The 13,365-nt window shown below is 42.5% G+C and overlaps 1 protein-coding gene across 1 annotated transcript; it reads right to left on the bottom strand.

Annotated features, from left to right (window-relative positions):
• Positions 1 to 762: 762 nt before the first annotated feature.
• LOC110688700 lies at positions 763 to 2,831 on the bottom strand. Its single transcript, XM_021865446.1, has one exon. It carries the CDS (start codon positions 2,338 to 2,340, stop codon positions 1,075 to 1,077), a length of 1,266 nt encoding a protein of 421 aa, XP_021721138.1. The 5' UTR covers positions 2,341 to 2,831; the 3' UTR covers positions 763 to 1,074.
• Between the last annotated feature and the right edge of the window lie 10,534 nt (positions 2,832 to 13,365).

The raw sequence follows: 13,365 nt of genomic DNA, 5'->3' as shown, positions 1-13,365 counted from the left end.
GAGCTTAGAAAGAAGATAAACTTTTCTTGAATGTGATAAAGAGATGCAAAAGTAACTGGAAAATAAAGCTTCAAAAGGCTAAAGCGCTCAGACGTCTCAGAAAGTATTGAGCTGTAGTAGAAGCATCTCAACTTTCTCAAAGCAAAAATCTAAAATAAAAATCGACTTGATGTCGTTCAGACTTCAGAAAGACCAAAGTTTCACTTGTAAAGACTTTTTGAATATAGCAACGTGCAGTGAATTCTGGTTTTACAGCAATCCACTTAACAGGTTTAGACATTTCAGCAAATCTGCCAGAAAAAATTATACGAAGTATACAACATATAGTGATTAGTGAGCCCTATTTTTCAGCTCCCATTGTTATAGGTAGTTCACTTTGTTTTGCTTAGTACATCAATAAACTGTACTCACTTCATGTCTTCAACAAGCAAAGGAATGACAGGATGGTGTCGCCACATTAAAATCGCTAAGCTAATTCATTAATGTAGTGCATGTTGTTTAAAAGGCAGGCAAATCTTCTGTATAGAGAAGGAATAGCGGACAAATTAGCATTTTCAGCAATATCCCATTCTATGTCATAACTTCTGTCCCATTATATTTGGTTATACCATATAACATTAGTGACTGATTTTAAGCTGGTGACATGTTAAATTGGAGGGGAATTCGGACACAAGGCGGGATATAGAAGGGGACATATGATCATTCTGAACTCCTTTTTTACGAGGGCTTAGTTAAATGCAGGTCAATAAAAGTTAACAAAAGGAACACTTCAATGGATTTAAACTTCATTAACTTCTAATCGAGTATGTATCCATTACAAAATAGAAATAACTTAGAAACTATATATCCTAGTTGCATTGTAATTTGTAAATAACTTCTATCTTCTTCTATGACATTTGCTGGAAATGAGAAACACTAACTAGTTGTCTTCCTTCTCAGTTTATTAGGCAATTAAATTAAATATATCTTGCGAAATCTATAGCACAAGTTCATATGAATTTGATATGAACTATGCCGAAAAAACTGATATTGTTCTTACCTATCAATGATCATTGGAACGAACCTCTTCGCAAATTATACTCTTACAGGCTTCTCTAAAACAGCTGACAAATACAATTCCGATTTCCCTGATCCTGTTTTCTCTCCTACAACCCATTTCAGCTTCTTATACCCAAATTTCTCAATCAATCTTGTTATATCCCTCTTCTTCTCATCAGTAGCACAAAAGAAGTTATCCAACCATAACAAACCCCCAGCCCTCAAAACTCGATCAATATCGAACATTAAGAACTCAAGTTTCTCAGCCTTCCCTCCAACATCCAATGCACTTCCAGCATGAACCAAATCAAACACATTATCATAAAATGGAAACCTATGATCCAAGCTCATAAACAAAGGGAATAACCCCCTAGAAGCAATGAAATCGTTGGCGGGCGCCTCAACATTCAATGCCTGAGTAATCACAGTGACATCCCTCTCAGCCATTCTAGCAGCAAAAGTTCCTGAACCACCAGCAATATCAAGACCAATCCTAACCCCTTCACCACCCATACTCAAAACATCATCAATAGTAAAATCATTTTTTCCTTTACCCTTAACAAACCTCTGATTCTCATTAACATTACTCAAATCAAAGCAATTAACACAATCTTTCCCTATTTTTTTACCACTCAAACAGGCAAAATTCTTGCAATTCAAACCACTCCAACTGACAATCTTATCACTAACAGTTTTCCAAAGAGAAGCAGGAAATGGATACAGAAACCCTACCTTATTCAATGTCTTAGCAAAACACCTTCTTCTTGGCAAAGGCTCACACCCCTTTGAAATCAGCTTCTGGGCCAACCCCAAATCATCAGGGCAAGGCCCATTAACCTTGTAATTCATATATTGAGACAATAAATCCATTGATTTGCTGCAAGTATGACCAACTGAAGCTACCATTTCAGTGATCCCAGTTCTTGAATCTTTTCCAAGTGGCAATGAATGCCTCTGCAAGAAGATCTTGAGCTCATTGGATAAACCGGGTTTTGTAATATCGATTGATTCGTAACCCAGAAGCTCCTTTTCGATCTGGGTTAGCTTTTTCTGGGAAGATTGGATCTCATCCATGATTAAGGAGACTTGTTCAGTGATTAAAGAGATGTTTTTGTGAGCTCGGTGAAGTGGGGTTTGATTTTGTGATGAATTGTTGCTGGGATTGTAAGTGAATGCATAAAGTGCAAAGAGATTTGTGGTAAGAACTGAAAATAGCATTAATCCATTTACTGCTGATGTACAAATTGTTGCTCTTTTGAATCTTGCTGTTCCATCCCCTATTTTTAAGGATACTGACCCCATTTTTCTGGGATTTTGATCTTGTTCTTGTTGTTGTTGATGAATTTGTAGCAGAGAAGATAGAATTTAGGAAGTGGAATTTTCTGTAAGAATGAGTGAGTGAGTGTCTGAGGGAGGAAGAAGAGATCTAGAGTGGAAAGGATAGTGAGAGTTGACAAACTAGTCAATTACTAGAAATAAATGTTTTTTTTTTTTTTTTTTTTTGAGGGGATACTAGAAATAAATGTAATAACTAATAAATGTTGATTTATTAACAAAAAAAAAAATTAGTAATATTTTATATGTTTTAGAATAATTGATAGGATTGAACTTTTTTACACTATGGAGTATTTTTTTTTTCAAATATTTGATCGACCATAGTTTTTTTACTTCATATTAAAATTAATGTTATCTTATACTCCATAATTGAAAGTATAATTTTAAAGTCTGATAGAGTATAAAACATATTCTTGGGCCTCAGCCATCAGTTTAAGCTTTTGGTTGAGTTGGTCCTTTAACATGGTATCAGAGCCAGCGTGACACCAAGGTCACGGGTAAACTTTGTGTTAATTGTCAGCAAGCGTTAAAGTCAAATTGTTACAAATAAAAGTAAACAAAGAAAATTTCTTTGTGATAATTTGTATTCCCCAGTTTATTTAAATCCACTATGATGCTTTTTATAGTAATTAAAAGTAGTATTTGGCACGAGCGATACCTCGAATTGATACTTTGAAATCTACAATATTATACAATAATGTTCATGTATTACTTCGTAAATGATTAAATGGGTGAATAAAATTTTATAGAGTTTTTTTGTGGACCATGTGGACGTGAAAAAAAAAATTAAAAAAATAAAAAAACTAATAACATATCAAAATAAAATATGAAAAGATTGTATTGATTCGGATGAAGGATTTTATAATAGCGAACGTTGATCGAATCTATGATGTTATTAGTTCTAGGGTGATTTATATTTGTGTTGGAATGTCATTTGACTATTTTTTTATTTGTAAAATCCTTTTTCTTCCTATAAAAAAATAAATAGATAATGAAAAGATAAAAAAGAACGTAGGGAATAATTTGAAATAAACGTAATTATAATGACCGAGTGAGATTGACAAAATAAAACAAAAATTAAAAAATAAAAAATAAAAAATCACTCACGGGAAATACTGAGCAGTAATATTTTAAATGTATTATTAGCAAAAAAGGTTTTTTAAAGGCTAATTATCAACGAATAATTAAGGCAACTAGTGAAAAATTAATACTTTGGGGCCTAAAGTATTTGTCGGTTAATAAATAACGTATTTGTCGGTTGTGAGCTGATTCTTGTGATGAGAATGGAAAGATGATTCTCCATGGTGGCCTGGTGGGTAATTGGGTACCAATTGTTATTGCGTCATTAAAATTATATGATGGAATCGTTCAATTGTTCCATTGAGATGATTAGATTTAAATAGCTAACTAGTTTTGTACCCCGTGCTATGCTCAAGTTGTTTATTGAATTTTAGGATAATTTTGTTTAGTAAATTTTGACTCTTACCACCTAAAAGAAAATCAATTATTGGCTTTTATCACTTACATAACAATTTTTTTTTTTTTTTTTGGGAAATTCTCTTTGGTAGACCTCTAATAATAAACATTCTCAGTGGCAAATGCAAAAAAAGTTAATATCCTTGGTAAACTATGTTTTAAAAAGTTAAGTCAATGGTAACATTTAGCAAGATAATTAGCATTTTAAGCATAACCATGGTTAACCATGGTTAAGAACCACCTCCCCACCACCCCCGCCACCACCACCTCTATCCCTCCCATGCACGCAGCCCCCCTCCCCCACCGCCTGAAAACCATCGGCGTCCCTTCCCCCCTAACCAACCGGCGCACAACCTCCTCCCCTACCGCCGACTTCATCCCCCCTCCCCTTTCCCTTACCCTCGACACCACCAGTCCCCACCCACACCCTTTCCCGAAACCCTAAATCCCCACTGCCGACACCTTTTGCTTCAACAAACATCAAATTAATTTCAATTACCTGTAATAATTCACATAATTTCTTATTTAATTGTGAGGAATTAGGGTTTCGATTACCAGAAATTCACAAATTTAGTTCGATTTTTTTCATCGTTTTCAATGGTGGTGAGGTGCGAGAAAGGAGAGAAGATGGGGAAGGGTGGTCGAAGGGGTTGGGTACTTGGTGTGTCGGGGTCAGGGTTGGGTAATCGGGGTTGGGTGTTGGGGTTGGGTACTTGGGGTGTCAGGGTAGGGGATAAAGGTTGCCGTCGGGAATGGGAAAGTTAGGGAATAGGGGCTGGGGGAGGGGAGCTGCGACCAGAGGAGGGGGAGAGGGAATGGTGGCAAGATGGTGGGGAAGGTGGTGGCAGGGTGGTGATTTTTATTTTTTTAATTAATTTTAGAATGGGGGTATTTTAGGCATCACAACTTTTTTTTACTTAGAATGGTTAACCATGGTTAAGAAATGCCTAATTACATTGATTAAGGTTACCATTGACTTAACTTTTTAAAACATAGTTGTAGGGAATAGATTTCAAGCTTTAATCCCACTAGCTTGAACCCCACTGTGATCATACACTAAAGTACGGTGGCGTCCAAAAGGGAAGAAGATAGAACAAAAGAGTCGCCAACAAGTTTTTTAGGAACTTGTAAACCGTTCACGAGGATGAAGGTTACACCCCTTAACGATCCAAGAGATCGTCAACTCCATAAGGTCTAGAACCAAATAAGGGTTCGGGGATGAAGGTACAAATCCAACCTAAAAGAAATTGAACCTGCCCTAATAATAGGCCTCTACTTTATTCTGATCGTATTCATGTGCGCTTTTTAATTAACATGCAAACAATAGGATTAACCCTAAACCTGTTTATCTATGTTGGTTGAATTTAATGCACAAACAAACTATTATTGGCGATCACTTGAATTTATAATCACATTAACCCTAACAAGATTATTAAATATCTTATTAAGCGTGAGCACAAGTACCAAATTCCCTTTAAACATGCAATAAAGGCGTGATCAAGCAATATATATCAAGCAACATGATAAATAATCAATAAAATAATTATAATCATCATCAAAATAATAATCATAACCATCATAAATTATAACAATTATAATCATAATCATGTTCATGTTAATATTAAAGCATAATAATAGCAAGATCCTAGGCATGATACTAACAAGATTAATAACAAACCCTAGCATGTCACTAAGCAATAAAAAATCAAATCTTTAACCCTAACATGATACTAACAATCATAAATATTAGGAAGAACATAGGAAGCATCGCAACAATCATATTTAATATTAAAATTACATCCGGCTGTTCAGCGGATTTTAGATGGGTATGATTTGGGGTTATGGCAGTTAGCCCCCAACTCTTGGGTAAACGTACTCGGCTATGTGGCCGGGTGCGAAATGTACGGGGTGGAGCCAAGCTTTGAGGCTTTCGCCCATATGAACTATCTCAGCCGGACCCCTAAGTCGGGAGGTACCGGCTGGTATCAATTAACGAGCCATAGGGGTTACCTCATGACGAGAGGTAAAGCGAACAAATGGAAGGATTGGCGGAACACCTTCCTTATCATTGAGGGTTCAGACACGGAGCTGAACCAACGTTTTAACAAGTGGAATAGGGATCCGCCTCTTCTCGCAGGCGGTCGCAGCATGCCGCCTGTTCCCCCAAAGGCTAAAAAAGAGATCCTAGACAAAGGACTCTTCAAAGTAGAGACTAGGGTGAACTCTACTTCAGGGGTACGAGAGCAAGTACCCCTAAACTGCGTCCCGAGCTTTAAGTGGCTCTATGATGAGTACTTTTTGGCCGCCTGTGGCCTCAGCAGTCGGTGCTCTAGAGGTAGCCGGCCTGTCAAATGCTTTGTTTTTTCACACCTTGTTTACTTGGGATTTTTACTAACTTTGCTGTTTATTTTTTGCAGCTGACGCCATGAGTAAAATAACAGCATCCAAGACTGCGGCGGCCATGTTGCGGGCCTCGCTCATGAAACAGTCTTATGCCGACTCCCCCAACAAGGGGGCACCCTTGGTAAGCTTCGAAAACTCTTCCTCTTTCAGTTGTCTTATGCATATACTAACTCTTTTTGTTTTCAGTCTGGCACTCCAAGGGCTTCTTCCTCGCAACAGCCGGACCCCAAGGCCCGGAGGACGACTGTTGCAAGCTCTCCTGGGTCTTCCAGGAAAACGGTGGCGGCTGAGAAGCAGCCGGCCACTTCCTCAAAAACCCCGGCGGGGCCACCTAGTAGTATGGACCCTCACTTGTAAAAACTCACTCTTGCTTCCTTCTTGACTAGGTCTAACTTGTTTTTCCTTTCGCTTAATGCAGCCGGCCCTCAGGGACTTGACTTGGTTGAGGTAGCCAAGTCCATGGTTAAAGTAGTTCCTCCATCTGACAGGGAGGCGGTCAGGGGTGCCGGCACCCTTGACCTTGATGGGATTTCAGGGATCCTTGCTGAGGTATACTTGAGTTTTTGAGTTCCAGGACGCCTGTTATCTTTTTTTTTTTTTTTGCTTGGAAGCTGACGCCTGTTTTTCTTTGTACTTAGGCCCTGCTCCGAGTCAACAGCCTTCGCAAGCCGATTGATCGGAAAAAACAAAGAGGTAAAGGCCGCAAAAGCTATGGCCGCCTCCAGCTGTGATAAGGCAATGTTTCAAATTGCCCAAAATGAAGTACTGACCATTGATCTTCTTTATTATCAGGCGCAGGCTACCGCCGCTGTTCGGGCTCAGTTAGAGGCGGCCCAAAAGAAGGTTGACGAGCTGGAGGCGACCGTCACAAACCTTAAGGCCGAGCTGAAGCCTCTTCGCCAAAAAATGCACTCTTACGAAGTCATGGAGAAATCTTTGGCCAACGTAAAAGAACGCCTGGTGAACCAAGAGAAGAGTCTTACCCAAGAGCTCTCGGAAAAGGCCGAGCAAGAGAAGAAAGAGCTCGTCCGGGAGATGGTGGAAGACTCCGCTCAAATCCAGCGCATGACCTGGGAACGACTGTTCCCCAGTGCCGATTTTGCCTCCTGGGAAAGAACGTACCGCCAGTGTTCGGAAACATATAATCAACAGATCCTGGCGGCTGCTGAAGAAGAGGCATTGGAAGGTGCGTTGGAGGAGGAAGAGCCGGTTGTGGCGCTTGTGCCACTTGGGGGTAAGGCATCAAAAGAGGGTGCAGCTAAAGCCGAGTCCAGCAAGAAGAGTGCTGACCAGGCGGCAGCTGCTGATACTGAACTGCCCCCTTCTTAAGCTTCAAGTATTTTTTCCACGGCCTGCGTGCCGTTTGCTTTTGTAATTACCCGGCCAGGGGGCCGGGGTTCTGAATATTTTTATCTATTAATGAAATCATTCTTTGCTTGAAATTTGTCTAAGTGTTGAATATTTGCTATTGCTTTGTACACTATATCGACTGTTTTGCATGGCCGATTGTAGACAGGTACGGATGGTCCACCTATGCCCCTGGACGACTGGTTGTCTGTTTCCAAGCTGGGCGATCAGTCGGCCATTTATTCAATCGGTCTGACCAAGTAAATAGTATTACCTAGTCGCCAAGGAATTAAGTAGGATAACAAGCGGCGGGTACCAGTTGTTTCCCTTTATTGCCAATGTTGGCTTTTAACTCGTAATTTGTTAACCTAGCAAGAGTAGTGGTTGAGACCCCTTGTTTGTTGAAAACAGGCGGACGACTCATACCTTTTAGGCTCCATACTAAGTTTGAGTGACTATTAAGTTAACATAAGAGTTACTTAGTCTTCGTCACAATATTGATTGAGTAGTAGAGGTACCAGGCGACGGAAGCCGGCTGATCCCCTTGATTTGCCAATGTTTATTGGCTATTAACTCAATAGGTTACCAGGTAGGAATAGGGGTTTGAGTGCCCCTGTTTGTTTAAACAGGCGGACGACTCCAACCTTTTAGGTTCCATACCAAGTTTGAAGGAGTGACTATGAGTTAACGTTGGAGTTACTCAGTCGCCGCCACTTTTGTTTGAGAAGTAGAGGTACCACGCGGCGTAGGCCGGCTAGACCCCTTGATTCGCCAATGTTTGTTGGCTATTAACTCAATAGGTACCCCCTGCATTTATCCCAAGTAATACAGGCGGTTATCTGACTCAGATGTCAACTGCTACCACTGGTTTGGTTAGTGATAGAGTTATCCTTGTCTCAAAAACGGCTACGCGGTTGCCCTTGGGGACAGTCGTATAGGTGCCGTGTAATTAGTTTATAGAACAATGTTCCACCCAAAAGGGAGCTGCTCTCTGCGACGAATTTCATCCGGAGGGATGCCGTCGGACGCCTGCTATGATGTTGGGACAGGTCGTATTAGTTTTATAAATTGGTCAGTTGGCTTGGCGCCTGGTCTGATCATTCGGCCTGTGGCCTTGGTAAGTTCTTGGTGAACATAGGTGCTAAGTAAAAGATGGGTAGCCGCCTGTTAGGCACAGGGTCGGCCTGGCCCTAATCTTTTTAGCTAAGTATCGTGAGTAAAATACTCAATGGAGAGTAGCCGACTGTAAAGGAACAGACGGCATGCCCCTCTGAAGATAGAGTGTAAAACTCAATGGAGAGTAGCCGACTGTAAAGGAACAGACGGCATGCCCCTCTGAAGGTTGAGTGAAATACTCAATGGAGAGTAGCCGACTGTAAAGGAACAGACGGCATGCTCCTCGTAATACAAAATTGAATAGTAAGTGCAAACTTTATTAAGTAGCTCTTTACTTTACATCATTCAGAAGAAATATTTTTTAAGGTTATCTACATTCCAAGTTCGAGGCAACGGTTGTCCGTCTGGTGTTTCCAGACGGTAGGTACCGTCCCTGACTTCCTCATAGATTCGGTAGGGTCCTTCCCAGTTGGGAGTTAGTTTGCCAGACTCATTAGCCCTACCAACTGCTTCCATTTTTCTAAGTACAAAGTCCCCTACTTTGAGTGGACGCCTGTACACTTTTCTGTTGTATGATCTAGTCATTCTCAGGCGATAGATCTCATGGCGCAAAACAGCATTGCCCCTCTTTTCAGGGAGTGAGTCTAACGCCAGGCGCATGGCTTCCCAGTTTGCCTCTTCGTCATATAGCATTACTCGAAGAGTCGGCTCGTAGTGTTCTATTGGAAGAACAGCTTCCGCACCATAAGTTAGGAGGAATGGAGTTTCTCCAGTCGCCCCTTTTTCAGTCGTCCTAATGGCCCAGAGAACATGTGGTAGTTCATCCGCCCATAGGCCGCCTGCTCGTTCAATCTTTTTCTTGAGACCGTCTGAGATGATTTTATTAAAGGCTTCTACCTGGCCGTTTGCTTGTGGACGGCCGACAGATGCAAAGTAGTTTGCAATTCCTTGGTCACCCAACCAGCTTTTGAGAACAGGGGTCTCAAATTGGGGACCATTATCAAAAACCATAGACATGGGAACCCCAAACCGAGTGATTACGTTTTTCCAAATGAATGAAATTACATCTTTCGTCTTTATTCCCTTTACAGCCTCCGCCTCTACCCATTTAGTGAAGTAGTCAATGGCAACAAGTATGTACCTTCTGCCGCCTGTAGCAGGCGTATATGGACCCAGAATGTCCATGCCCCACTTAGCAAACGGTAGTGGGCTATGAATGGTAGTGAGGTCAGTAGCCGGACGGTGAATTAATTTGCCAAACCTTTGGCACTTGTCACATTTTTTCACCATCTCCATTGCATCAGCTTCTAAGGTAGGCCAGAAGTAGCCCTGACGCCTTGCCCTTTGAGCAAGCGTCCTTCCTCCTATATGTGAAGCACAGTAACCAGAGTGGAGATCATCTAGTATCTCTCGTCCCTTTTCAGGAGTAACACACTTTAAGAAGGGTTGTAGGTACCCCCTTTTGTGAAGTTCTCCCTTTATAATTTCAAAATTGGTGGCTCGTCTTTTCAGTGCTGCCGCCTGTTGAGGATCATCCGGCAGCGTACCGTTTGTAAGATATGCCCTGATTGAATCCATCCAGGTTGAGCTTCTGTCTAAGATTCCAATAGGGTCTTCCTCGATGCTTCTCTTCTCCATTACCTCCCAAAAAACAGTTCGTGGAGTATCGGAGGAGGCGGATGATGCTAATTTTGACAGGGCATCTGCCTGGTTGTTTTCTGATCTCGGCACTTGGATTAGATGGAAATCCTCAAGGGAGCCGACTGCTTGTCGGACCGTCTGTAAGTACTTGATCATGGCCGGATGGGTTGCTTCGTATTCGCCATTGTACTGACTCACTATCAATTGTGAATCAGAACAGGCGTCTATTTTTCTTGCCCCTGCCGCCTTGCACATGCGGATCCCGGCTAGTAAAGCTTCATATTCTGCCTCATTGTTTGAAGCCTGAAAACTGAAGCGTAGAGCATACTCGAACCTGTCGCCCTCTGGAGATTGACATACGACGCCTGCTCCACAACCATTTGAAGTAGAGCTTCCGTCCACATATACCTTCCAGACTTGGTCTGGAACTTGAGAGTCAAGAGGACGAGTCATCTCTACAATAAAGTCAGCAAAGGCTTGCCCCTTCACTGCTTTTCTAGGCTCGAAAGTAACTTCGAGGCTCTGAATTTCTATGGCCCATTTGATCATTCGTCCTGATGACTCCATGACAGTAAGGGGCCGCTTGATTGGTTGGTCGGTATACACGACGACTGCATGTGCCAAAAAGTAGGGCTTCAATTTTTTGACAGCCATGAAGAGTGCAAGACCAAATTTCTCCACTAGAGGATACCTCAACTCGGCATTTTTCAGTACGTGACTGACAAAGTAGACCGGGAGCTGACAGCCGTCCCTTTCAGCAAGGAGCACAGCGCTTAACGCATGATCAGAGACGGCCAAATACATGTAAAGTACTTCTTTGGGCAAAGGGCTGACCAGCCTCGGCAAGGAATGCAAATGAACTTTTAATTTCTGGAAGGCGGTCTCAGCATCCGGCCCCCATTCAAACCTTGCCTTTTTCTTAATTGCCTGGAAAAAGTATAGGCATTTGTCGCCTGATCGGCTTAGGAATCTCCCCAAGGCAGCCAGACAACCTGTTAATTTCTGAACCTCTCGGACGGTACGAGGCGACTGCATGTCGATGACCGCCTGTACCTTCTCAGGGTTCGCCTCTATTCCTCTCTGATTGATAAGGAATCCGAGAAATTTCCCAGACTCAACTCCAAATACACATTTCTTGGGATTGAGCATGACATGGTGCCGCCTGAGTGTGGCGAAAGTTTCTCGGAGGTCCGACAGATGATCTGTCTGTAGTTTAGACTTGACAATCATATCATCAATATATGCTTCGACATTTCTCCCAAGTTGATCAAAGAACACAGTGTTTATCATACGTTGAAAGGTGGCTGGGGCATTTTTAAGACCAAACGGCATGACCGTGTAACAGTATAACCCCTGATCAGTGACGAAGGCCGTCTTCTCCTGATCTTTCTTCCACAAAGGAATTTGATGGAAACCAGAGTAGGCGTCCATAAAGCTCATCAACGCATGGCCGGCTGTTGAGTCGACCAGGCTATCAAATTTAGGCAGAGGGTAACTGTCTTTGGGGCACGCCTTATTCAAGTCTGTGTAGTCTACACACATTCGCCAGGTACCATTCGGCTTTTTAACAAGAACCACATTTGCAACCCAGTCTGGGAAGTAACATTGCCGAATGAACCCTGCATCAAGTAATTTTTTAACTTCGGCGGCTGCCGCCTGACTTCTTTCTTCGCCATGGTTCCGCTTCTTTTGCCGTACCGGCTTCTTTTTCGGATCCACAGCGAGTTTATGTACTGCCAGATCAGGACTAATGCCTGGCATCTCATGGACTTCAAATGCAAAGATGTCCTTGTATTCTTTCAATAAGTTGTGAAAGTCGTCACCAAGGTTTCTCAGAGCAGTCGTCCCAACTTTGACTGTTCGGTCAGGACGTGAGTCGTCTAAGATCAGGTCCGCATGCTCACCAGCCGGCTGAGGGCGGAACTCATCCGGCCGCTCCTCTGCCAATGATTGCTATTTTCTTGCTTTTCTTGCGGACTCTGTCTGGGACGCCTTTCTCTTTTTGTCGCCTGTTTCTTGAACAGGCGCACTCTCCTTGACATTGTCAAGGTCTGTTTTTTCTCCACTTGACGCAGTGGTCATAACAGTGGGCTTGACATCCGAGAGATAACACTCTCGGGCCATCCTCTGATTTCCCCTTAGGGAGCCGACTGTTCCATTATCCCTCTCAAACTTAAGCAGCATAAGAGACGGGATTATAACAGCCTTGGAATTATTCAGGGTTGGTCGACCCAGAATCATGTTGTAGGCCGAGAGTTCCTCTACTACTAGGAACCGGACTACCATGTGTCGTCCTTCCCCTTTTTCGCCTAGGCGAATAGGTAAATCTACTCGTCCCAGTGGGTGGACGACTCCTCCTCCAAACCCTATTAAAGGGTGGGAGGCCGGATGTATGCAGTCCGTCTGATATTTCAGTTTTGACAGACATTTGCTGCTGATGAGATCTGAGGAGCTCCCGGTATCTATGAGGATTCGGCCAACTCTCTGGTTGGCCACTTTACATTCAATAACAAGAGGGTCATCATGCGGCCCCCTTACCCCTCCTAGATCCTCTTCAGTGATGACAATCTCAGGAAACGTATATTTGGACGGCCGTTCTTGGTGAACGGAATTTACATCTAACCGCCTTATATTATCTTTGTTGCCCCTAATAGTGGGGCCGCCTCCTGAGAAGCCGCCTGCAATAGTGTAGACGACTGCATCATCTGTATCGGAACTGTCGGCCTGTTGATTCTTTTTGGCCGACTGCTTTTTTGAGGAAGTATTCCCCGTAGATTTCTTGACATAAGTGTCAAGATCACCTTGCTCAGCCAAGCGGTCTAGGTACCGCATGAGACTGATGCAGTCATTGGTGTGATGACCAACGTCATCATGATAAGCACAGACTTTGTCTTGGTTCCGGTTGGTTGCAGAACCCTTCATGGGGAGCGGCTTCTCAATTGAAAAACGTCCCTTTATTTCTTTTAGGATAAACTGGTTATCCTTGTTAAACACATACTTTGGGGAGTA

The sequence above is a fragment of the Chenopodium quinoa genome, unplaced genomic scaffold (assembly GCF_001683475.1).
Source record: "Chenopodium quinoa cultivar QQ74 unplaced genomic scaffold, ASM168347v1, whole genome shotgun sequence".
In the NCBI taxonomy this organism is placed as follows: Eukaryota; Viridiplantae; Streptophyta; class Magnoliopsida; order Caryophyllales; family Amaranthaceae; genus Chenopodium; species Chenopodium quinoa.
This window is presented reverse-complemented; position numbering and strand designations above follow the sequence as displayed.

Excerpts from the sequence above, each read along its gene's own strand:
- LOC110688700 (XM_021865446.1), bottom strand. The coding sequence starts at position 2,340 with ATGGGGTCAGTATCCTTAAAAATAGGGGATGGAACAGCAAGATTCAAA.